Source organism: Epinephelus fuscoguttatus, linkage group LG16 (genome assembly GCF_011397635.1).
Source record: "Epinephelus fuscoguttatus linkage group LG16, E.fuscoguttatus.final_Chr_v1".
NCBI classification, from domain to species: domain Eukaryota; kingdom Metazoa; phylum Chordata; class Actinopteri; order Perciformes; family Serranidae; genus Epinephelus; species Epinephelus fuscoguttatus.
The window spans coordinates 38,756,533-38,783,100 of record NC_064767.1 but is presented as its reverse complement, the minus strand read 5'-3'; the positions used below and the strand labels follow the sequence as shown (position 1 = coordinate 38,783,100).

General features: G+C 40.6%; 1 protein-coding gene across 2 annotated transcripts; it reads right to left on the bottom strand.

The window, feature by feature from the left end:
• Positions 1-529: 529 nt before the first annotated feature.
• si:ch211-125o16.4 (neuroblast differentiation-associated protein AHNAK) lies at positions 530-8,520 on the bottom strand. 2 transcript variants are annotated; one of them, XM_049601163.1, is made up of 5 exons: positions 8,438-8,520; positions 6,303-6,394; positions 5,642-5,762; positions 5,325-5,500; positions 530-4,851 (listed from the first exon to the last, which is right to left on the bottom strand). In XM_049601163.1, exons 2-5 carry the CDS (start codon positions 6,303-6,305, stop codon positions 949-951), a joined length of 4,203 nt encoding a protein of 1,400 aa, XP_049457120.1. In that variant the 5' UTR covers positions 6,306-6,394; positions 8,438-8,520; the 3' UTR covers positions 530-948. The 2 variants fall into 2 exon arrangements, with proteins under 2 accessions (XP_049457120.1, XP_049457121.1); XM_049601164.1 differs by lacking the exon at positions 8,438-8,520 and adding an exon at positions 6,804-6,872.
• Positions 8,521-26,568: the final 18,048 nt, after the last annotated feature.

The window sequence follows — 26,568 nt, the reverse complement described above, 5'->3', positions numbered from 1 at the left end:
ACAGCTCCTTAATTTCCCAAAAGCTCTCAAAATTCAAATGTCCAAGATGGTTCCTGGAAAAAACTGTGTGTAATTAGATAATATTTATAGGGAAAATAAAGACAGTATTCTGATTATATGTTTCCAATTGGTTAATCGCAATTAATTTCTATTGCATCCTACAAAGCCACTATTTCAGCATACAGTGGGTTAGCTGAAAATGGAAAAATGGAATTTGTTGAATAGATAGGCTTACAAATCAGCTCATGTGGGGTAAAGTCTCTAATACAGTAATAGATTCATATTTATTGGGGGTTAACTTGAGCTTTTATTTCAGGGAAATTCCTGTTTTTACTATAATCAGTACCAAATTTATTTTACTTATTATTATTACTTACTTATTATTCCATGGAGCTTTCAGGAATTTAAATACGGATCTGTAGAGCAAAGTCTTTTCAAACCATACATTTTATACATTCATTTACTTCGCATAAAAACCAACAAATCATCATTTATTATTTTGTCTTTTTTTTAAAGAATCACAAGTATATTGAATGCACTAAGTTATTTATTGAACAAAAAAATGTAACAAATACATTCACTCACAATTATCTTATGTAAAGAGCTTAAGATGCACTTCTCAGAAACTATAACAGCTCAGTGTGATCACAGGCAATACTGAGGCATTTATTTAAAAAGTAACAGACTTCCAAATCAACAATGTTTAGAAAACAGCTTATATAAATAACAGGAATATACACATAGTTTATAAAAACAAGTTTCTTCTTCAGGCTACATCCATTAAGATCTACAAGAAGGATACTGTAGCTGGCACTATCTGCAGAAAACTGTGGCAAGTGTATTCAAACAGTTAACATTGTCTTTGTGGTCACAAGCTAAGGCAAAAAAGGTAAATTTACATGTATTTACAGTTTTTCTTGAAGCTTAATCAGGTCAGCCTAGCAGGAATCAGTCAGCACCTGAGTCCTTGACATTAAGGCCAAGCATTTTGGAGAGGCCCAATGACAATTTGTCATTTTCATCTGATGTCGAAATTTCAGGTGCTACAAGGCCCAGTACTGACTCTGGCTTTTCTACTTTAAAAGTACCTCCTCTCGCCAAAGAGGAATCTCCTGTTTCTGAGGAGGCACCGACATCAAGACTGGGGGCAACGAGCTTCAGATCAATATCACTTTTCGCTTCAGTTGGTGAGGCATTAGCTGATGGTGCTTTTTCCTTTGCCATTTTCAATCTCTCCATGATGTCAATCTTCTCTCCTGGTTTTGATGTTGCATTTACTATTGGCAAGCGGACCCCTTTGCTGATGACATAATCCTTTGCCTCTGTGTCAAGTTTTGATAAGCCTAAGGTATCACCAATTCCTCCAATGCCATCAATGCTGTTCCTGGGCAGTCTGTGGATTTTGAATACAGGAACCTCCACCTCAGCATTAGATGCATCATTTTCAGAGTCAAGACCACTTCTCTCTTCATCAGTACCAGAACCAGACTTGAATCCCCATTTGAAGGGCCATCTCAGCTTACTTTTTGGAGAACCTTTCACTTCTGCATCTGCTTCAGGTGTGATATCCAGATCAGGTGTATTGAGGCTGGTCTTCACCTCAGGTGATTTTGGGACACTTAAATCAGTTGAACTGATCTCTCCTTCAACACTGGGAGATTTGATCTCCAAATCAGGTGAGACTTCAAGATTTGCACTGGTATCAACATCTGCTGCTTTTATTTTAGACCCTGGTAAGCTCAACTTTGGAAACTTCAAATTTGACAATTTGGGCTTTTCAAGATTGGCATCTACAGTTGGAGCTCTGGGTCCTTTGATATCTCCCTCCAAATTTGGCACACTCAAGTCTACTGCAGGAACAGAGATGTTGGCATCTTCTGTAGGAGTGCCCATGTTGACCCTTGGTGGCTTGATTCCAGCCTCCACTGAAGGATTAACACTGGGAACTTCTACTTCAGAACATGAAAGATCAAGTTTTGGAAGATTATAATGAGGTAAATTGAAGTCCCCGAGGTGGGAATCAAGATTTAGATCTGGTGTTTTTAACTGTGCATCAGGTTGTTTGAGCTCTGCTTTGGGCAGGTTGATATCTGCATTTGGAGACTTCAGTGTGACAGGTGCTCCTAGTTCAGCTTTTGGCAATGTGGTTTTTGTGTTTGGTGCTAAGAGGTTTCCATCAATTTTTGGTGAAGACATTCTGAGATGTGGTGCTCTCAGGTTTGGGGTAGAGAGATTGGGGGCTGAAAGGTCAATATCTGTCTTAAGGTCACCAACCAGATCTGGAGAACTGAGATCTCCGTTAATAGTGGGGACAGAAAGATTCAAGTCAGGTGCTTGGACATCAGGTATTTGCGCTTTAATACCAGGAACAGACACACTGTCCGCATCAACATCAAGACTAGGTCTTTTTACCCTCGGCCCTGATAAGTCAAACTTCGGTAATTTGGGGAGCTTGAATTTTCCAGCAGAGGCATCCACCTGTGGTGCTTGAAGGTCCACATCAGCTTTTGGTGAGTTAATGTCAAGATCTGGTGTGTCAAGACCAATTTTTGGTGCAGAGAAGGGGGGATCTGATACTTTTAGGTCTACATTAGGTACATCCACATTGCCTTTAGGTGAGTCAAAACTGGCATCAATGCCCAGTGCTTTTAAATCAGCATCCAACTCAGGACCCTTGACTTTTGGTCCTTTAATTTGTGATAGTTTAGGAAACTTCAGTTTACCCTCAGGTGGGTCAATATCTGGCCCATTAAAATCTACATCTGGACTTTTGACATCAGCATTAGGCATGCTGATGTTGAGGTCTGGAGTGTCAATCCCACCGTCAATTTTTGGTGCTGAAAAATCTGGTGCACTCAAATCCACATCAGTTGCCTTGAAGTTGATGTCTGGTACCTTTACATCAGCATCAATGTCACCCTTTGGACCCTTCAGTGTGCCAAATTTGGGTTTTTTGAAGTTGAACCATTTAAATATTCCAGAAGGACTTTCAACATCTGGAGAATCAATATCTAAACCAGGGCCTTCCACGTTAGCTTTTGCTAAGTTTAGATTTACATCTGGTGCATTTATTTCAGCATCATTCTTTGGAGCTGAGAGATTCAACTCAGGGGCTGAAATGTCAGCATCCAAACCTGCATCTGGACCATTAACCTTAGGACCTGAGACTGTCCACTTCGGCTTTTTAAAAGTAGGCCATTTGGGCTTCGCAGAGGGAACTTTGATGTCTACATTTGGTGTGTTAACATCAACATCAGCTTTGGGTACACTCAGATCAACATCAGGTCCATCAACTGATGGAGCAGAGAGACTGAGGTCAGGTGCTTTAGTATCAGCATCAAGGTCAACATCTGGGCCTTTCACCTTGGGACCAGAAAGCAGAAACTTGGGCTTTTTGAGTGTTGGGAATCTGATTTTACCAGAGGGGGCCTCAATGGCAGGATCCAGTGCTTTAATATCAGCTTCAGCTTTGGCTAAATTCAGATCGACAGCTGGTGTGCTAATCTCATTATCCGTTTTTGGAAGAGAGAGATCAACATCTGGTGTGCTCAGATCAGCATTAAGGTCCATATCAGCTTTGGGGCTATGATGTTTAGGTTTCTTCAACTTCAGATGAGGCCAATTAATTGGCCCTGATTGGGTATCAACGTCAAGATCTGGGGCCTGAACATCTAAACTGGGGGAGTGAAGGTCAGCTTTTGGGAGATTTAGCTCAGCATTCGGCACATTCACGTCACCCTTTAGGTCTGCATCTACATCCAAGTCTGCTTTTGGCCCTTGAAGTTTGGGCTTTTTCCATTTCAGATGAGGCCAGTTGATTTTACCAGATGGAGCCTCTGCATCAATATTTTGGGTTTGCACATCTACATCAGGGTCTTTAAGGCCAGCCCTCGGCACATTTATGTCAATATCTGGGGTATTTATTCCACCCTCCACATTTGGAAGAGAGGCATTGACACTGGGTGCGTTCAGGTTCGCATCTACATTCAGATCAGCTTTTGGGCCATGAAGTTTGGGTTTCTTTAACTTCCAACGAGGCCATTTGGTGTTACTAGATGGGGCATCAATGTCAAGATCTGGGGTTTGAACATCTAAATTAGAGCTTTTGATGTCAACATCTGGTGCACTTAGATCCCCATCGATCTTTGGTGTATTGAGGCTGACATTAGGTGCAGAGAGGTCAGCAGTTAAGTCAGCATCTGGTCCTTTAACTTTAGGAAATTTCCATTGTTGATGGGGCCATTTGAATTTACCAGAGGGTGCCTCAATGTTAGCATTTGGAGGTTCTAAATTTATGCCAGGACCATTCAGATCTACTTTTGGTCCATTGAAATCCAAATCTGGACTTTTAAGATCTAATTTTGGGGTTGACACATCGAGGTCTGGTGTCCCCACATTTCCACTGACAGAAGGGAGATTTACGTCACCAGAAACATCCATATCTGCTTTTGGTGTTTTGAGATGAGGCAGACTGAAGTTCGGCATTGTGAATTTTGGTGTCTTGTATTTCAGGTTGCCTGTCTTGATTTCTGGTTTCTCAATGTCAAGCGAGGAACTGGGGGTGTTGAGCTTGGGAGTTGAGACACTGACATCAGGTGCTTTCAGGGAACCATCTAGATCTCCTTTTACATCTGGTCCAGTCAGTTCAAGGGAAGGCACTGTGAACTTGGTGCCAGCATCAGCTAAAGGGTCATCTAGATTGAGACTTGGAAGGTCTCCATTGAGAGTGGGACCACCTATTTCACCCCCCAAACCCTGTGCAGCATTTAGTTTTCCACTCAGGCCATCAAGGGAAACAACTGGTGCCTCAGCCGATGCATCCAGCGACAGATCCTTCTTTAGGTCAACCATCTGTTGATAATGTAGTGATAAACAAATCAGGTTAACATTGATTAAAGCAGCTGTTGTGTAATAAGTTATGTTAGGCTTACAATGTATACTGTTCAATTATTACTGGCACTGTTTTAGAGAATACAATATTTTTCAGTGTCAGTTGAAAGAATGCATTTGTTGTGGGTTTTAGGGACTTTTGAAGTGCCCTGGGAGAAACTAACATCATGTCAGTGCAGAATGACTTGGACTAATGCTAGCCCATTGGTCATACATCAGTCTTCTCCCATCAGACTGGGTCACCTCACCCAAATTACAAAAAGCATGTTGTCTAACATATTCTTTGTGGTATATAGACATGCAGATAGTTTGGGTTTTATATTCCCCAGTTTAGAGATATCCATTTTTATTAGAACTACTCTGAAACACAACCTCACAACTAGAGGTAAGTGTTTCTTTTTAAATTTGGGTGAACCAACCATTGTGACATTTACCTTTGCAGGGTCTTTGAGAGTCATTCCCAAGGAGCCAAGGCCAGCGCTGGCACCTAGCTCCTTCTTTGTGAGAACCTTCATGTTGTTGTCATATGGCTCCAGGGCCTTCAGGATGTTAAGCACCTCATTTTTGTTGAGGTGGTCTAGGTGTATTGTGGCTGCAACAATCTCATCTCCTGGAGCAAGAAGAAATAGCTCATCAAAACCAGTATGTATCTATCTTTTCCTTAAATCTTTTATCTACAGATACTGATTGGGCTTTTCAAAACTGCAGCAAGACTATTATATGACTTCCAATATTCACTTTTTTTTCTTACCAGCTTGTAGGCCACTCTTTGCAGCGATTGTGTCATCTGTGATTCCGGTGATGACGACTCCATTCTCAGAATCGTCTAGGACCAGGCTGTCTGAGAAATGTCTACTCTTGCTGTCCCCACTCTGTGTTTAAAAATGGTTTACAGTGCACAAGATGAGACAGGTTTGCACCATTTTCACATTTCCATTTTCGCTCTAGAGATGCATGACAATATCAGAACATCATTGGTTTTAACATGAACTATCGGAATTGGCCAACATGCTGATAATATGATATGTCATAGGTGTCGGCCAATATCAGCTTTAAGATGAACTATCAGAATCGGCCAACAGGCTTTTTCTTATTTTGCAGAACGAATAAATGTAACATACATTGAAAAGTATTTTTTGTCTCCATCTGCTGGTGGGCCATCACGATAAGAGTATGCATGCATAATATGATGTTAATTCCACTACAGAAGAGACTTAAGGATATCGACAAAAAATCTAATATTGTGCATCCCTAATTTGCACCCTGTGTTTTGTTAGAGTCCATTGTTTTAACCTTGGATGTGAACATTTTGTCATAAAGAAAATTGCCATTGCATATAATATTTAACTGTTCTTTTATGTTGGTTATATATAATATTTAACTGTTCTTTTATGTTTGTTCTTTATACTTACCATAATTTCTTAGTCGTAATTACATCCACATATCATGGAATTTATACCAAAATATAAGAAACCATGGAAACACCAAACCACAGCAAAGTTTTCTGTAAAACACCAGAGAAAAGCAACTTATTAAATGATTTTATTCTAACTTAAATCGGTGACATAACTATACTTTGTACCTTATCGAGGATTCAGTGAAGGAATGCCAAATTTTAACAAATGACCATTGTTGCAGTCTAAAAAAATTAGAACCCAAAGTGAAATATCTATATACTGAATTAGTTTACTGTAAGTCATTCCCATTGTTTATGAAAAGCTTCTCCCTCTTTCAGAGTCTTCAACAAGAATATAGCCAGTAACATGGTTTTCACTCACTATCTATAAAGCACCAGTTTAGGTTTCCAGTACATGATCAATTAAAAAAACTGATAACTGACACAAAATGAACACATACAGTAAAACATGAAAGTTGATTTTGAACCATGAAATAAGATAAGACAACAAGCTTACAAACAGCATCATCAGAAGTCATAGTATGAATATAGCATTGGCTGAAGATCTTAATCATAGATTCCAGGAGTCACTTCCATCAGCTGTCTGTAGCTCTCAGGAGGTTCACTTCATCCCTCTACTCACACACCCCTGCCTGTTCTCAGAGTTCTTCACCTGTCTTTAGCCGCTCCTTAATTATCTGACCCTGACTGACAGAGAAATAATGACGCCCGCACACCACATCGCCTCACACTGCAGGAATCCAGAGCCTCTGCCAGGTTTGCTCAGGGGAATGTATGCATCTAAACCAGTTGGTTTGGATGCATTCTGACTGACATGCCACACTGCTCAGCACACACACAGCCCTCCCTTAAACCACACCCCAACATCTTCACATGGAAATGCTAATGTTATTGACTTGAAGCATGGTCGCACAAATAAAGACAGACCAGACTTTAAGTTTAGAAATACTGAATTGTGAAACTGGTTCTCAAAAAAAGGGAATCAGTGATGTTTTCTTTCGCAAAGATCCAAACCGTCCAATAATGCTAAAAATCACCCACCAGTATTAATGCAACAGTCACGAACAGATTCTCCTCCAAACACTAATTAGGTCTTAAAGTAGACAAACAACTCAGCACTCATAGGTGCTAAAATAGTTATTGAAAAACTACACACTTGGCTGTGTGCGATGAGGGGCCACATGTAAAGTACTTAGTAACGTGTTGACAGATTCACTTAGTTCATTTTTCTCTAAGGATATAAAGGATGAGAGCTCAAAATACACATGACGACAGTCATCATATCACCACCTTTCAGAATTGCTGATGGTCCTTCTTCCTTGTTTCTAAAGAAATAAGAAAATGGCCTAACTGCACTGAGACGCAAGTCTCTACGCATACTTCCCCAAACCAGAAAATTAGTTCTTAAAGAAAACAGGAAAATCAGTGAAGTCATGAGAGATTAAAAACATAATCAAAGAAGTGTGATTAATAGGCGTATCCTCTCAAAGAGGGTGGCAACACTGACACTGAAAGTAGCTACATGGACTCAGAGCAGGGTGTGAGTCGGATGACAGCAGAGTTTGGTATGTCCAAGTTGGGACAACAGCAAGTCACACTGACAGCAGTACTTATTGGCAACAGTGAATATAAAATTTGATAACTTGTATATTCTTTATCTACAGTTTACACTTTATTTTGAATCTTTACTTGTTGTTAATGCCAGAAACCACTACACATTCCCAAAGACTTTGCAGCTGGGCCATAACATATCACCATTTTACAAACCTTAACTATTGGTTTAAAAACAAAATTTACAAAGACAGATTTGGAAATTATTTCAAGACAGCGCATGGTTCCAGGTCTGTATAATATACAGACCTGGAACTTTGAATTCTTACAAATTTAAGATTCCTTTGAACCTGGTGGTATCCTTGCATTAAACCTCATCTGCTACGTCAGTTATCAGTTTTCTTTCTAAATCAATATAACATAAAGGACAACAACGAAAAAAAAGTTCTGTCCATGCATAGAAAATACATAAAATTAATATTCACAATGTAGTTAGCAGTTAGCCTCCCAAGTTATATCATCACGGGGTGTTATATCAACCAAAAAGGAGGCCATATACAACATATTTGATAAACTCACCAAGTGCTGGTGCAGGAGACGCCTCCACCCCAAGGAAAGCACGGGGACAGATATTTCCTCCTCAGTGTATCACTGCTGCTCTGTCAGGCAGGACTGGATGGATCTGACAGTTATGCCTATAAGCTTGTAGCAAGCCAGGAGAACAGGTTAGGCAGCATCAGCACCGCCTCTCCTAGTGCCCCCTTTCCCTTTACAACACACATACACACACACACACACACACATACACACACACACACACTCTCCCACAAACACACACACACACACACACACACACACACACACACACACACACACACACACACACACACACACACACACACACACACACACACACACACACACACACACACACACACACATACACACACACACTCTTCGACTTCAGCTATGTCACAGAGAGTATCTCTCAGGCCTTTTGGCAGCCGAAACCTGACTAGAAAGCACAAGAGAGAAACACATAGCTGAGAGAAACACACCACTCCTTATTAACAGGACTAACCAGGTTCACAAAGAAAAAAAAAGCCGCAACTGTGTCTCACACACAAACACGTCGCTCACAAACTTCATTTCACTTCCATTTTGATATCAGACAATTTGATACTTTTTACAATCACTTTTTGGCACTTTGATATAAAGGGCTATAGAACACAACTTTGTGGATTTTGGGGGTATTCTGACATTTCTGTTGAGTAGTTAAAGGTCATTGGAATGCTGTTTTTGCATAATATTGCTATTTTTAATAATAACGATTCTTAAACAGTATTTTTCTTATTCCCTGCTGCACTACTGGTGAGTCACTTAAGTGCTTTGTCAAGATCAAGTTGCTGAGCTACACGTCTGCTTTTAGTGCTCTTGTTGTGTGTGTAGCAGACTTTGCAAATCAATCAGCACTCATTATATCACACTAACATTTAACAACAATAAAACAGACATGATCATCATATTTCATGTAGCCATCTATCTACTCCCTGATTTTAATACCACAGTAATATGAATGTTAACCAGTGGCTGTCAGAAGGGAAGGAATAGAGCAAAAACACATCAGCTCACCTTGAAAAGCAGTGATTAAAAATCAGATGGTTTAGAAATGCTGACTTGTTCGTAAAAATAAAAATGCTATGATTACGCTTACACTTATCAATTATACTTATATTTTGTTAAAATCCTAGGTTTAGGGGTTCGCTAAAATATATTCCCAAAATACATACAGTGGCATGCAAAAGTTTAGATACCCCTAGTCAAAACTTTGCTTACTGTAAGTAATTAAGTAAGTAGAAGATGACCTGGTTTCTAAAAGGCATAAAAATGAAAGATGACACATTTCTTCAATATTTTAAGCAAGATTACTTTTTTTATCTTTCCAGTTTCAAAATAACAAAAAAGAAAAAGTGCCTGAAGCAAAAGTTTGGGCACCCTGCATGGTCAGTACTTAGTAGCGCCCCCTTGGCTAGTATCACAGCTTCTCAACACTTTTTGTAACCAGCTAAGAGTCTTTCAGTTCTTGTTTGGAGGATTTTCACCCATTCTTCCTGTTCTAGCTACTCTTGCGTTAAAAAAATGTAAAACTAGCAGAGTAGTCTTCTGAGGAGGAGGTCTATGACTCGCTAAATAATAAGCACTCGCGGAGATCTTTCCAGGTTCAAAAAGGGTGGTGAATTTATTTACATAAACAAAAATAATCTCCGTGGTTGACTTCATACAAAAAACAAAACAAAAAGGTTAATTTAGCGGTAGATAAAATGCCTCACTCCTCACTCCTTCAACACAAAAAGCTGACAGCCCCGGACCCAGCTGTACTCTATCCTTAATCATAGGAGGAGGAGGGCTGTGAGCTGGCTGAAAACAATCAGAATAAATTATCATTTATCTGCAATATATATAATCTACCACTTCCAATAATTAATCAACATTATTACCAGCATTATTTTCATTTCCAAAAAATTAATAAATATGAAAAAATATGAATTGGCTCCAACACTTCCTACAAAAGGCTTCGAATTCTGTGATATTGTTGGGCCGTCTTGCATGCACTGCTCTTTTGAGGTCTATCCACAGATTTTCAATGATGTTTAGGTCGGGGTACTGTGAGGGCCATGGCAAAACCTTCAGCTTGCGCCTCTTGAGGTAGTCCAGTGTGGATCTGAAGGTGTGTTTAGGATCAGTGTCCTGTTAGAGAAGCCATCCTCTCTTTATTATTTTCAGCTTTTTTACAGATGGTGTGATGTTTGTTTCCAGATTTGCTGAAATTTAACTGAATGCATTCTTCCCTCTATCTGTGAAATGTTCCCCATGCCACTGGCCTAAAAGTCTAAAGCATGATTGATCCACCCCCGTGTTTAACACTTGGACAAGTGTTCTTTTCATGAAAGTCTGCACCCTTTTTTCTCCAAACATACCTTTGCTCATTGTGCCAAAAAGTTCTGTTTTTACTTCAGTCCACAGGACTTGTTTCCAAAAAGCATCAGGCTTGTTTAGATGTTCCTTTGCAAACTTCTGAATTTTGTGAGGACAAAGATAAGGTTTTTTTCTGATGACTCTTCTATGAAGATCATATTTGTATAGGTGTCACTGCACAGTATAACAGTGCATCACCACTCCAGTGTCTGACAAATCTTCCTGCAGGTCTTTTGCAGTCAAATGGGGGTTTGGATTTGCCTTTCTAACAGTCTTACGAGCAGCTCTCTCAGAAAGTTTTCTTGGTCTACCAGACCTCCACAGTTCTACTGGGAAACAGATACCTGAAAACACTTATGTTAACATGCTTTGTTCTTATAGCCTTCTCCTGCTTTGCAGGCATCAGTTATTTTAGTTTTCAGAGAGCTAGGCAGCTGTTTAGAGGAGCCCATGGCTGCTGATTGACAGGACAAGGTTTCAGGAGTCAGAGTATTTATAAAGCTCTGAAATTTGCATCACCTGGCCTTTCCTAATGATGACTGTGAACAAGCCATAGTCCTAACAAGCTAACTATGGTCTGAGACCCTGGTAAAAGTTCAAATGTCCTGGGGTGCCCAGACTTTTGCATGGTGCTTCTTTCCTTTTTTTTTTTTTTTTTTTTTTTAACACTCTAGTTTAGTTTTTAGTTTAGTTTTCTATTTGCACATAATGTTAAAAAACAGGCAGTATAAAATTTACAAGATTAAAAAGGAAATGTGCCGGAGAGGTTAGAAGCCACTAAAGGCTTATCAAAGAACCTCCCCTCAATTAAATCATACAATAAGGATAAGAAATAAACCAAACAAAACAAAACACAAAAGGTGAAAGGAAAGCAGAAGGAGAAGAAAGAGGAGGAAAGAGGAAAAAAAATCAAGACAAAACAAGACAGGTTACGTGTTTGACAATGTACAAACAACTAAGAAACAGTCAGACCAAAAATAAGGACAATCCAAACAAGGAAAAAAATGATAATTCCACATTAAAGTTGATCAATTAAATACTTTTTCATTTGATTTTTGAAGATTGCAAATGAAGATGATGCTTTAAGAGATGGTGATAGGTTGTTCCAGAGAGATGGTCCTCTATAACTCAGTGAGAATTGAGCAAGGGAAGTCCGACAAAAATGTAAAAAGCGATGAATGTCTTTGGACTGTCTAGTGGAGTACGAGTGAATATCAGATGAAAAAATGAAAAAAATTTGAAAAACACTTGGTAAGTCGTGAGTTAAATGTATGAATTGGCTTTCCTTACTTCCTTAGGTCTCAGAGCCAGTCAATAGCCAGCGATTTGGATCTTGTAGTTAATGACATTTCTGACTTCCAGAGGAGGTTTATATATATATCAGTTTTGACAGGGCTATGTATGTGAACTGCATGTATTCTAATCCTAACTTGGAGAAAAAAAGCGTGGCAGAGCATCGTCCCTGTGGGCTCTGGCAACACTAAACCCCCAAGCTTGCCTGAGAAGGACTCAATGCACAAACCCGCTATTTTTAAATATCTATGTGTATGTCATCTTGCAACCCCATTCTGTAGATGATAAACGAGGTGCAGACTTCCATCTCTGTCACCGGTAATGAGGAAATACACTGAGTGCTGGACAGAGCAGTGAGTGACAATGACCTCGCCCACATGAAGGAGTATTGTTTGTGATGGAAACGCTAGGGTCTAGGTACCCTGTATGAAGGGTCACTTTTGGTTCCAAAGGTACCATCCTGAAAGTGTTTGGTGCAAACGGGGCTTACATTTCCTTGTGTTTCTGACTGTGAGTAGGTCTTTGGTGTTGTCTTTGCCATATTAACCTAAAACTAGGAGTGAAAGGTGGCTGGAATAGTCCAGTACTCCATACCACTAAAAGATTAATTGTGGGTGCACAGTACCCAGAAGAGGGGACAGCTGCCGCCTGACTAAGGCAGATTGGTAAAGTTGTGAATATATATATACAATGTCAAATTTCTGGATCAATAATTCATAAGTGAAACATTGATAAAACACAAATGACACTTCTTTCCAACCAAGACAATGAACTACATTTCATTAAAATGATCTGAGCTTGATCTCCAAGCTGGACAGTTAACGTTGCTATATTGTATGGGTGTGTTCTGAATTTCATACTTTTTCTTTTTACTTTTACTAGGTACTTAGGCCCTTAGTAGACCCTTAAAAAGTATGTACTGTTGCATGCAGTATGCACATGATCGAGACATACTACTTACTTACCACGGTGATAAAACATGTACTACTTATTGAGTTCACCAGAGATGGAGATCAACCTGGAAAGCTCTGCTGTTGTTAATTTGCATTGTGTCTAGTTTAACTTTAAAGTTTTTACTGCATAGACTGTAGATTCTAACATTTAATATTTGCAACGGTGAAATTACATCTGCATTTCTCTGTTATTGTTATTTTTATAGTTATGTTAATTTTGTTGTTTGTAATATTTATGATAATTTTGTTCACTTAAACAATTAATATTTCTATTATTATTGTTGGACTAGTCATCAGTTACTTGAATGCGCTGTCATCCATCATTGCAACTTCTGACAGCTCGTACACTAATGTTTTATAATTCAAATCAAACCATTATCTATATTAGTCTAATTTCAAAAATAATATTTTAACAGTTTTGTCAACTCTTAAATTATTTTGTGGCCCTTACAATATTTAAATAAACAATTTGCTATACATGATGTCATGTGTTTCTCATTCTCATTTTCATTCAACATTTCTCTGTCAAGTAAATGTGGTAGTATAATTTTCCCCTCTGAAGTATAAGAAGTACACAGTAGGTAAGGCGTATATCAATGAGTTGCATATGTTTAAGTGCTTTTGTAACTTACGTTGGGGTACCATGAGTAAAAATAGCAACATGATTCAATTTTTTCATATCTAAACATCAAAATGATTCTATAGTTGTTTGAACCGGTGTGTTGCTCAGGACCCAAAGGAGCACAGTACTGAGTGTGAAGTTGTTGGGATGAGTGTAGTGACACTACCACAGGCCAAACAGTTATAGTTCCTGTTCTGAACATGCAGGTCTTGAACGGGCGCTGCACTAGTGAAGGCTAATGACAGGCAAATTAAATTCTTCATAATTAACACTTTTACTTTTGTAACTTTAAATACACTCGGCTAATTATAATATACGTTGAAGTATTTTTACATAGAGCTGTTGTTCCTTTCACTTAAGTAAATCATCTGTATTGGATTTCTTTGATCTAATTTGGGTGGTCTGTGTTTCAACAGGGTCTCATGTCATCAACAAGAAAATACAGGGGGAAAAAACTCCTGGCAATCTAATGGAATAAATACCAGCCTATGCTGGTGATGTTAATAAAGTACCATTTTTGCTCTGTCAGAGATGTGTCAATTAAACCCTGTGGTAACTTTTCGGATGATAATTTACAATGTTGGTGAACTGGATTTGCTTTGTCGCAAGGGCCCTCACATGCCAGGCCAACGGTCGGCTGTTGGTCAATGTTGGTTGAATGTGTTCATCATGTTGAATCAGCGTCTGAGATGGCAGAGCCCATCAGTAAATGAAATCATTCTGATTGGCAGCTCAGCTCAGTGCACGTGAAGAGAAATGGAAGTGAGTAAAGTAAACAAAGTGCTAAAGTCAGTGGGAAGTGAGGTCGAAACAAACTTGTTTATAAAGTAAGATTATTTATATCAGCAGAAATGGTTTGTAATTGTTTGTGTTATATGTCACTAGCACACAGGAAATATGCTTTGTTCTTTAACATTGGGTTGTGTTGTTAATGTGCTAACTGGCTAACTGGCATCTTGAATCCGTCCTGTAAGTCGTCAGGTTTCCCTTTTTGAATGATAAACATAGACTGCTGGTGTGGAGAGTTGTTTACTCTCACGCTAGTTGGCCATTGGCTGTAGTCTTTGTGGTGTGTTCAGTGCAACTTTTTGCACCATAGGTGACATGAGACCACTAGCTGTTTGATGTCAGCTTGGTGTGTCTGGACCTTAGGGCATTTCAGTTATTTTAAATATGATATTACTTTAATATTCTCCTTACTAAGAAACATATCAAAATATGCAGCATGAGTCACTGCCCAACCCATTTAACCATTTAATACAATGTGATGACTGTGTGTAGGAGAGATCCAGAAGGGTGTTGCCAGTATAAGACAATAGGTAAACGATGAGCAATAGAAACCTGACTAACGAAGAGAAGAGGAGTGCGTTGACATGCGAGAGTCCCACTTTAATGTTGAGCAACCTTTTCTTGCACAATGATTCCTTAATGAAGGACGCCCAAAATAAAAGCTATTCACTCCCTCATGGAAAAGAACTTTCATTCTAATCACAGCTACAACTTATCGGCTACAAAGGAGGCTCGGGTTAAGGTAAATGTCAGTTAGCAGCATATGTCAGCTATAAAGGGAGTTTATCATTAGCATTTTGAGATGTGACTTTTCAGTTTGAAACATCCTCCATAGGATTCTGTGGACAGAATGCAGGCAGACCCACCTAAAATACAAATGAATAAAGCATCACTCCAGTTAGTGTCACTTCAGTAAAGTTGTGGGACTCACAGGAGACAAAACATTAAAAAAGAAGGGTCAAATCAGAGCAGCAGAGGCCAAGTCTCTGCAAACACTGGATCCTACATTTCCCATGATGAAACCAATTACTTTTCTTGGCAGGGTTATTTTATTACCAGGGTTGCTTTTTTTCATTACTAGGGTTATTTTCTCAGATTTTACTTAGGTGAAGAGTGAGCTGAGCCAGAAGACAAAGCTTTCAATTTACTGGTCTATCTATGTCCCAACCCTCTTCTATGGTCACGAGCTTTGGGTATCGACTGAAAGAATGAGATCTTGGATACAAGTGGCTGAAATAAGTTTCCTCTAAAGGGTGGCTGGGCTCAGCCTTAGAGATAGGGTAAGGAGCTCAGACATCTGAAGGGAGCTTGTAGTACAGCCAGTGCTCCTTCGAAAAGGGCCAGTTGAGGTGGTTCAGGCATCTGATCAGGTGGTAGGAGGCCCCGGGGTAGACCCAGAACAGCTGGAGGGATCATATATCCCATCTGGCCTGGGAACGCCTCAGGAAAGCAGAGCTGGATAGCGTTGCTGGGGATAGAGACATCTGGAATACTTTGCTCAGCCTGCTGGCCCCTGACCCAGCCCCAGATAAGCAGTTAAAAAATGGATGGATGGAATATGTTTCCATGCCGTTACTACTTGACTCAAAACATAGTATGAAGATATTATTTAACACATAAAGGTTATGTATGAAACTTTTAACATGTATGAATCTTTTTTTTCTTTTGCCAGTGACTGAACAGTTTGTAATGTACTTGAAAACAGAGACCATCCCTGACTTTGTTGATTGCCTATGACTGCTTGTGGACTAATTGCTACGTAAAGGACTTTGGACAAATTTTGCACGCTACCGAGTGCACAACACTAGCTAACATTAGCTCAGAAATGGAGTCTGCTAACATCACCAAATGTCCACACATGTTATGTTTCCATTATATATATTTTGTAGTGGTGGCCCAGCAGAAACGGACCTTCACTAAGTGACCTAGCAACTTAAATTCTACCTGCCAGCCTAATCCCAGACTACCCTCTCAACCACCCCAAGACCCCGCCAGATCAGCAAACATTCTGTTGCTGTCATTACATGGGTTAAAGCCCTGACACACCAAGCCATTGCCCTGCCAACATTTGTATGCTGGGCCCATGTGGGTGGTAAACAGACTGAAAAATGGGCCATATATGTGATCGTTCATGGGTTACATATTGGCCCCACACCTATTGCTCACATGGGTGGGTTTAACCAAGGGGGTCCCAAATGAGACAATTTGGGGCCCATACCTATTTGGTACCCAGGTAGCCCTAGCATTATCACTTGAGTAAAGTCATCAATGTGGGCAGTTGGCAAGGGGCCAATATGGAATCCATCAATCCGGGGTGCTCCATGGTGTGTGACTCGAGTAGCCTACCAGTTGTTGTTTGCTGTCTTATATTTTTACATATTTTTTTGGAAAAATTCAATTTAGTGCAATTTTAATCAGACTGACATGTTCAGGCCCGGAGTAGCTAATCGGGAGGACTGGGACAATTTGGGTGTGACGTTTGGGCCGCGAGGGCCGGTGTTCAGTTATTTCTTTTATTGGGCCGGTGTTCAGTCATGGCACTGGGTATCACGAATGCTGCTACTGCTGTCCCTGGGCCGCCTCCACTGGCAACTTTTGGCAATTTTTTTTTTTTTTTTGCAGACGCACCCTGACGTGTGTGTGCATGGGGGTGTTCAGATGTAGCGTCTTTTGCGCGCACAAACCTATTACTTTCAATGTAGACGCGCGTCATGCACGCTCACAACCCAAAGCGATGCCATAGTGGCGCGCATTCGGTGGGACGGGCTTGTTTTTTCGTCTGGCGCACAGGTCCACGGACCTGCTTCTCCCTCCGGTTTTGTGTCAGATCCCGGGCTGTGTCTCTCCTACTCTTTCCCACAGAGCTCTGCCCCGTTTCAAAGGCAAAGGAGGCCCGTATGTGGAAAGATGTCTCCTCTGAGATGTAGAATGTGTATTATAGAAGAGAAACACACATTCCAGGGCCGCTGACTTGTATCATCAGAACAGACATGTCCTGTGATTTTCAGCCTTCTCTCGTATTTAATAGAGGGGGGACAATACCTGACTAATATTCTCAGCTGTCAGGATGTGCCTGCTGTAAAGGGTAAATATAATCATAAGGCCCGTTTCCACGGAAGAAGTTCCTGGTACTATTTGGGGGGCAGGAACTACTACAGGAACGTCCTCTCGCTCGGCCTTCTCAACCGCCGTGTCTCCACTGAGAGAGCGGAGTAGGAGGAAGGTTCTTGTAAAGTTACCGGGCTCTGTATGTGATGTAATTGTTGCGCGACCATTTTAACTGGGGCGACGTAGTGTTGTAGGGACACTGTTAGCTGTTAGCCAATAGCGGTGTCTGTAATAACTCACTAAATGGCCCGTGACCGTTCACGGACCGGTTATTGAGTTTGTTTACATGGCGGTGGAAGCTATGAACGAGCTAACCCTCGTCTGCTGAGTTTTAAAAATGCCGGCTATTTTGTTGCTTTTTGTTGATGTCACATTCCGCCTTGACTATATCCAATCAGCACCAAGTAAACCCCAAGCCCCAGCCAGGAGTTTCTCGGGGCCATTCTGAGTACCTACTCCGAGGCAGGGACTTGTTTAGCCCCCGTAAAAGTTCCGGAACTCTGTCCTTCGGGGGTGGTTCCTATGGTGGAGACACGCACCAATGGCCCCAGCCCCGTAAATCTACCCCGAAGTTCCTGCAGTGGAAACGGGCCTATAGAAGGCTGAAAATCACAGGACATGTCTGTTCTGATTATACAAGTCAGCAGTGTAAAGCTCAAGCATGTGGGGGCCTCCTTTCATATGTAAGGATGTAAGGGGGGGGGGTCCACAGGTCTTTGCCACCTTGGTCTCAAAAAACCCAGGGAAAACCCTGAGAGATAGTGTTATTGCAACACTTTTTATTTTATTTTTTATTTTCTCAAATTTAATATTTAATATTTTTATTTATTCTTTTATTTCATTTTTAAGGTTTGGATATCTGAACACTCATTTGAACAGAATATAGGTTCTGATATTGCTGAAAAGGATGTTGTGTTGTAAAGAATAATGTTGGAGATGTGCACTCATGTTGAAATAAATCTACATTGTGAAGCAACCCTTGCACTGAATTGAAAATATTTTAGAAAAATACACTGAATTACAAGGCTTTAGAGAACAGTGCGCTATTGTAGACTTAACATGTAAGGTTATAATAGGTCGTGATCTAAAGTGGGCCGTTCTGAGGCATGAAACTCCAGGGCTGAAAATGAGTCCCACTCCAGCCCTGGACATGTTTACATGTATTTTAAAAGTCCAGTTGTAGTTGGACTAACACAATAAATCAATTTTTCTGATGTCATGTAAACATACTGAGTGATTTGTAGAAATGCCCCACTGGGATTTTTGAGAACAGAACTGTAGCTGTATCCTGCTACCTGCAAGTACTGCTAAATGTTAGTTTAACAAAACAAAAAACAAAAAACAAACAAAAAAAAACAATAGAAAAAACTGTTTATGCATAGAATAGCCACATGTTCATGTCTGTTACTGTCAAATCCAGCAAAATAAATACCTTGAAAATTAAGGCACTTGATCACATTGATGCAAAACCCATATTAAAAATCAAATACTGCTATGAAGCAGTCCTTTTTATTGGTTTGCAATATTGCGTTCAATTGCCCATTACAACCACAGATACTGTAGGCCTTTTAAAATAATAACTAAGACAGTATAAATTATTTGAATTTTCTGACAATGAGAAATGTATACAGTAGCATGCAAAGTTTGGGTGCACCAGGTCAAACTTTTGTTTACTGTGAATAATCAAGTGAGTAGAAGATGAACTGATCTCCAAAAGGTATGAAGTTAAAGATGAAACATGCTTTTCAACATTTTAAGCAAAATAAATGTATTATTTTTGTTTTGTACAATTTTAGAGTGAAAAAAGGAAAGAAGCACCATGCAAAAAATTTGGGCACCCCAGGACATTTGAGCTCTCAAATAACTTTTACCAGGGTCATAGATCATAATTAGCTTGTCTGGACTATGGCTTGTTCACAGTCATCATTAAGAAAGGCCAGGTGATGCAAATTTCAGAGCTTTATAAATACTCTGACTCCTGAAACCTTGTCCCAACAATCAGCAGCCATGGGCTCCTCTAAACAGCTGCCTAGCTCTCTGAAAACAAAAATAACTGATGCCCACAAAGCAGGAGAAGGCTATAAGAACATTGCAAAGTGTTTTCAGGTAGTTGTTTTCTCATTTTGTAATGTAATTAAGAAATGGCAGTTAACAGGAACTGTGGAGGTCACGTTGAGGTCTGGAAGACTAAGAAAACATTCTAAGAGAGCTAGGATAGGATTGTTTGAAAGACAAATCAAAACCCCCATTTGACTGCAAAAGACCTGCAGGAAGATTTAGCAGACTCTGGAGTGGTGGTGCACCGTTCTACTGTACAACTGTGACCATGGGCGTCGCGGACGCGGGGTACGCGTGGGACATGTCCCCTGCACTTCCCGTATCTGTGCCCCCTGCACTTTTTTACAGCTGTTCAATTCGTTTTTAACATGTGGTAACGTTTTTAACCGAGCCGTCTTTAAACGCAACATGAGTAGGCGGTGCCAGGCGAGAAGTGTGCTGCTGGGCAGTGCTGCTGTGTGTTAACTACATTCAGCAAACCAGCCAGCAAGAAGAAAAAACCTTGCACAGTTTTTTGAGAGGATGATAAATCACTCAATAGACCTCTGAACAATTTGTCCCCTCACTTCTGAAATGATGGCTGCGCCCCTGGCTGTGACACCAGTACAAATATGACCTTCATGGAGATGTCATCAAAAGGAGACCTTTCCTGTGTCCTCACCACATAATTCAGCTTGTAAATTTGCAAAGGAACATCTAAACAAGCCTGATGTTTTTTGGAATCAAGTCCTCTGGACTGATGAAGTTAAAATAGAACTTTTTGGATGCAGTGAGCAAAGGTATGTTTGAAGAAAAAAAAGGGTGCAGACTTTCATGAAAAGAACTCCTGACCAACTGTTAAACACAGGGATGGATCAATCATGCTTTGGGCTTGTGTTGCAGCCAGTGGCACGGGGAACATTTTACTGGTAGAGGGAAGCATTACAAGTCTGAGGAAGAGCCAGCGTTGCTCGAAATGTCACTTGACAGAAAATAAATGGATTAATGGGAGCTCTATCGGTGCGCGGATCATCTTTTTCCTTTTGTGATGCATGTTATAAGTTTATGATCCAGCACCTTTCAATATTTGGGATGTGCGTGTTATTATCTTTTTTCAGAGGGAAGAATGGATTCAGTTAAATTCCAGCAAAGTCTGGAAACAAACATCACATCATCTGTAAAAAGCTGAAGATAAATAAAGAATGGCTTCCACAACAATGGACTTCCTCAAGAGGCTCAAGCTGAAGGTTTTCCCGTGGTCCTCACAGTCCCCTGACCTAAGCATCATTCAAAAACCGGTGGATAGACCTCAAAAAGGCAGTGCGTGCAAGACGGCCCAAGAATCTCACAGAGCCAGAAGCCTTTTGCAGGAAGAATGAGTGAAAATCCTCCACACAAGAATCAAAAGACTCAAAAAGCATTCAGAAGCTGGGACACTTGCCAAAGGTGGCACTACTAGGTACTGACCATGCAGGGTGCCCAAACATTTACTTCAGGTCCTTTTCCTTTTTTGTTATTTTGAAACTGTAAAAGACTGAAATTAAAAAGTAACCTTGCTTAAAATATTGAAGAAATGTGTCATCTTCAACTTCATGCCTTTTGGAAATCAGTTCATCTTGTACTTACTTAACTTCTAGAAGTAAATAAAATTTTGACCAGGGGTACCCAAACTTTTGTATGCCACTGTGTGTATATTGTTTTTTTTTGTTTGTTTGTTTTTGTTGTTGTTGTTTGTGTTAAAAAAAAAAACTGACGGAATTCTACAGTTCAGGGATGTCCTAAATGTCACATAGGACAGGTTGCAGCTGTAAGGGTGTGTGGATGAAGCTTTGTCAGAATCCTATTTGCATGTGTATGACCACATGAGCTTCAATAGGGAAATGAATTTGAGGAATTTATAGGTTCAGTTTCTGTCTTACTAGATCCCCAGGCAAATGACTTGCTCAGAACAGAGGAATGTATCACTACAACATGCAGATTGTCAGGACTGATAGGAGCTAAATAGGTGACATACCAGCTCTAGATAAAGAGAATCTCTGAAGACTCTAGATGTAGAGGACTCTGATTTATCAAATTGGTTTAATTGTCACATTTGTAGCCATTAGTTCAGATGGTATTCAGTAACCTATCCTGCATCACAAAATGTGATGGCCCTATTTTTTATACAATAACTACAAATTTGTCTAACTCGTACAAAATTACTGCCACAGTCATCATCACCTTCTCAGCACAGCACACGTCTTCTCTTGCAAATGTGTTAACACTTATCATTTCACACATCGTTCACACCCCTTTCCAAAACATTTAACACTATCTAAAAGAAAAACCCCAGACTCTATTGAAATAACTGTGTTAAACTTGCTTCACTTTTTGGTACATATGCACTATAGCTTATAGTAACACCAAATAGTACAGGCATATACCACATCATGATGAAACTGGTTCATATTGACAGCTGTATGAATACATTAACTTGACCACAAATTGTGCAGTTTGATGGATACATTTGCTTTAGTTGCATGTTTTCAATGTTTTGTGAATGTGAGGACATTTTTCAAACTAAATGTATCATTTTGACCAGAGACTTTTAGGCCTGTTTTTAAACTGTTATGAAAATATAACTTCTGAATGGACAAAGGTCTTCCAGCAAATGAGAAAAAATGTAAAAGGTCTAAACACTTTTGCATTTTGCACTTTTGCTTGTACATATTGTACAAGCTATTTATTTATTTATTTATTTATTGTTTTTTCAAGCCTAACATAGTACTTGTGCCCTCAGGACACCTCTGGTCACACTTTATATTCAAGGTTAAGGTTTACTAAGCTTAGTTCGAGCACTGGTTGTGCTTTACCCCACTTTTATTGTATTTTTTAACAAAAATCTTTTAATTTTGGATTAAAACTGTAACATTTATTTTTGTTTTATATACATTTCCAATGAGATTAGATTTTTGACCAATGCTCTGTTGCATGTGTCATATTTCAAACAGAAAATTAAATCAACTTTTCCCAAAATTCAGTAGAAACTGCATTGCACCATGATCTGGTGGAGATGGACCACTGATCCAAATGTAGCTGATATATCCTTTGGAGAAAGTTTACACCAAGGACACTGCACAAGGTAGTTTAACTTCATTAGATTTCATTCATGAAAGTGGTGCAGATAGACAACGCTTCCACTCGATATGCCACCAATACATCCTCCTGAACATCAGTTGGACATCAGCCCTCCCAAGTGGAGTGAAGTGGAGAGAATTGTACATCGGGCAAGAGCTGCATCCTCCCCTGGGCCCAATGGAGTCCCATACCGGCTTTATAAGAACGCACCAGAGGTACTACGCTTTCTCTGGAGGTTGATGAAGGTGGTCTGGTGGAAACAAGCTATTCCAACAGTGTGGCGGAGAGCAGGAGGCATCCTAATCCCCAAGGAAAAGGACTCCGCGGATATCGGCCAGTTTCGCCAAATCAGCCTCTTGAACGTCGAAGGCAAAATCTTCTTCAGTGTAGTGGCTCATAGGCTAACCGTCTACCTGGAGAAGAACCACTACATCGATACCTCAGTGCAGAAGGCAGGCATTCCAGGCTTCTCAGGTTGCTTGGAGCACACGAACATGATATGGCAGCAAATCCAAGCAGCCAAAAAGGATGGAAAAGATCTCCATGTTGTGTTCTTGGACCTCGCCAATGCCTTTGGATCTGTTCCTCACAGTCTCCTCTGGACAGCGTTTGACTTTTTCAGCATACCAGAAGCAATCACCAGCCTCATTAAGTCCTACTTCCAAGATGTGCAGCTATGCCTGACAACAGACGAGTACACCACAGCATGGCAACGGCTGGAAAGAGGGATAATGGCAGGATGCACCATCTCGCCTCTGGCCTTCACGATGGCGATGGAGGTCATCATCCGAGCCTCCCAATGAGTGGTTGGAGGGTTCAAGCTCAAAACTGGTCTTCATCTCCCTCCCATCAGAGTGTATATGGATGATATGACCATACTCACCACAACCAAGGCATGTGCTAGACGGTTGCTGAACAAGCTGCAGGAGAACATCCAGTGGGCCTGAATGGAAATAAATCCCAGCAAGTCCAGGACGAGGAACCTATACCAACAGTGTCAGAGAAGCCAGTAAAGAGTCTCAGACGTTGGTATGATGCCACCCTCAAGGACAAAGGGCAAGTGGACCAGCTCAGGCAGGAAACCATAAGTGGCCTTGAGCGTATCAACAAGACCATGCTCCCAGGCAGAATGAAGCTTTGGTGCCTTCATTTTAGGCTGTTACCCCAGCTGATGTGGCCTCTGACCATCTACGAGGTCCCAATCTCAATGGTCGAAAAACTAGAGAGGTTGATCAGCTCATTTGCCAAAAAGTGGCTGGGACTCCCGAGATGCTTTAGTAACATCGGGCTGTATGGAAGAGGCATACTTGAGCTTCCTGTGTCCAGCCTCGCAGAGGAGTTCAAATGCTCCAAGGTAAGGTTGGAAATGACACTTAGGGAATCCCGTGACCCTTGCGTAGCCTAAGCAGCTCCTACTCTTGTGACTGGAAGGAAATGGACCCCAGCTGCAGCTACTCAGCAGGCGAAGTCAGATCTCATGCACAGAGACATCGTTGGCCTTGTGCAACAGGGGAGGGGAGGCCTCAGCCTTGGAGAGAGCAGACCATCCCGGCATAAGGCAGCACCAGCTCAACGCCGAGCTCTGGTTGTTGAGGAGGTGCGGCGACAAGAGCAGGCAGCAAGATGTGCAAAGGCTGTCTCACAATCGAAACAAGGTCAGTGGATGAGATGGGAGGGAGTTGAGAGGAGGAAATTCTCTTGGAGGGAGCTGCTGGGCATGGAAGCATTTCACATCAGCTTCATCTTACGAGCCACGTATGATATCCTGCCTTCCCCCTCTAACCTCAACCAATGGTACGGAGAAGACGCCACCTGCCCCCTCTGTCCATCCCCAGCAAACCTCAAGCACATTTTGGTTAGCTACAAAACAAGCCTGTCACAGGGTCGTTACACTTGGCGGCACAACCACGTCCTAGCTTTGCAATCGCTCTGATGGATACGTCGTCACCACTCAAACCTCAGGTTTACAAGCTTAATCTAGGGATTGTTTCATCTAGTCCTAAAACAGAACTAACTTCATTAGATTTCATTCATTCATTCATTCATTCATCTTCTAACCGCTTCATCCTCTTGAGGGTCGCGGGGGGGCTGGAGCCTATCCCAGTTGACATTGGGCGAGAGGCAGGGTACACCCTGGACAGGTCGCCATTCACGCTCACATTCACACCTACGGACAATTTAGAGTTATGAGTGAACCTAGTCCCCAATCTGTATGTCTTTGGACTGTGGGAGGAAGCCGGAGTGCCCGGAGAGAACCCACGCTGACACGGGGAGAACATGCAAACTCCGCACAGAAGGGCTCCCACACCCAGGATTGAACAGCAACCCTCTTGCTGTGAGGCGACAGTGCTAACCACCACACCACCGTGCCACCTTCATTAGATTTATTAAAAAAAAATGAAATAAATATGCCAGTCAAGTTTCTCTTACAATTTACATCCATGTCTATGAAAACAAGGATGCTTTATACACATCTTCCCCCTGGCAGCACAGAAGATCTATATAATCAGCACATTTTCAAGGTGGACACCAAGATTAGAGTCATCAATTCACTATCTGACCAAATGTCTCCCCTTCTGTTTCTGAGATATGATGTTGAACAGCCAGAAAAGTTTTTTATGCAGAACATTATAATGTCAGTGAAGCTGACCTTTGACCTTTTGGATATAACATGTCATCATTTAATTATTTTATCCCATCAGACATTTGTGTGAAGTTTTGTCATAATTGGCATATGAATTCCTACGTTATGGCCAAAAACATGTTTTGGCAGGTCACAGTGACCCTTGACCTTTGACCACAAAATTCTAGTTTCAGTTTAGTCCAAGTGGACATTTGGGTAAAAAAATGAAATAAATTCCCTTCAGGTGTTTTTGAGAAAATCTAATCAGTACATCACTGAGTCAAGTCAATGTTTGTGCCAAATTTGAAGAAATTCCCTTGAAGCGTTCTTGAGATATCATGCTCACAAGGATAGGACACGGACAAACGACCGGAAAATATATTGCCTCCAGCCACTGCTATTGCCATTGTGGAGGCATAAAATAAAATAAAATAAAAATTACAGCTGTTTTCCAGCTGTAATAGTATTTTGTAAATTATTCATCCAAAAACAGTTCCTGTAAAAACTCCCAACTGTTGCAACATTACAAAATTCCATTACACGACAGATACTTTTATACACAGCAAGCATCTCCATCCCTCCCAAACAGCTAAGTGAACAACTACACTAACAAATTATATTTTCAACAACTAATCCATCCTACTTTTGTGTTGGTTTTTCAAAGATCACCCTGATCAAGATAAAAACTTTTCAAGATTACCAAATCCAGATAACCAGTGCTCTAAATGGAACTGCACATCACAATGTAGGATACTAACTGTTTATGTAAGACCAACAGGTTAGAGCCAGCATAGAGTACTTTAAGGGAATTTTGTGTTTTACTCCCAGCAGCTGGATCTGCCTGCATGAGCACTGTCTTACCAAGACCTGCATCAAGAGCTAGAACAGACACTGAGAGTGCAGCTTGTAATATGACATCTGTGATGTGTGTAAATATACAGCTATGATGGAAGCTACTGAAGTAGCTGAGATTATAAACGCCCAGCAAAATATCTCATTTAAAACATCTACTTCTGAAAACTTATTTTTCTAATATCAATTGAGACTGATTGCTAAAGCTCCAGACTGTCAGCATTACCCTTAGATTTACACTTGAGATAATCTTGGATTCGGTGACATTCATAGCTAGATTTACTTGGATTTACTGTTGAATGACCAAAAAGTTAGAGCACATTGTGGGTGAGGGGTTGGT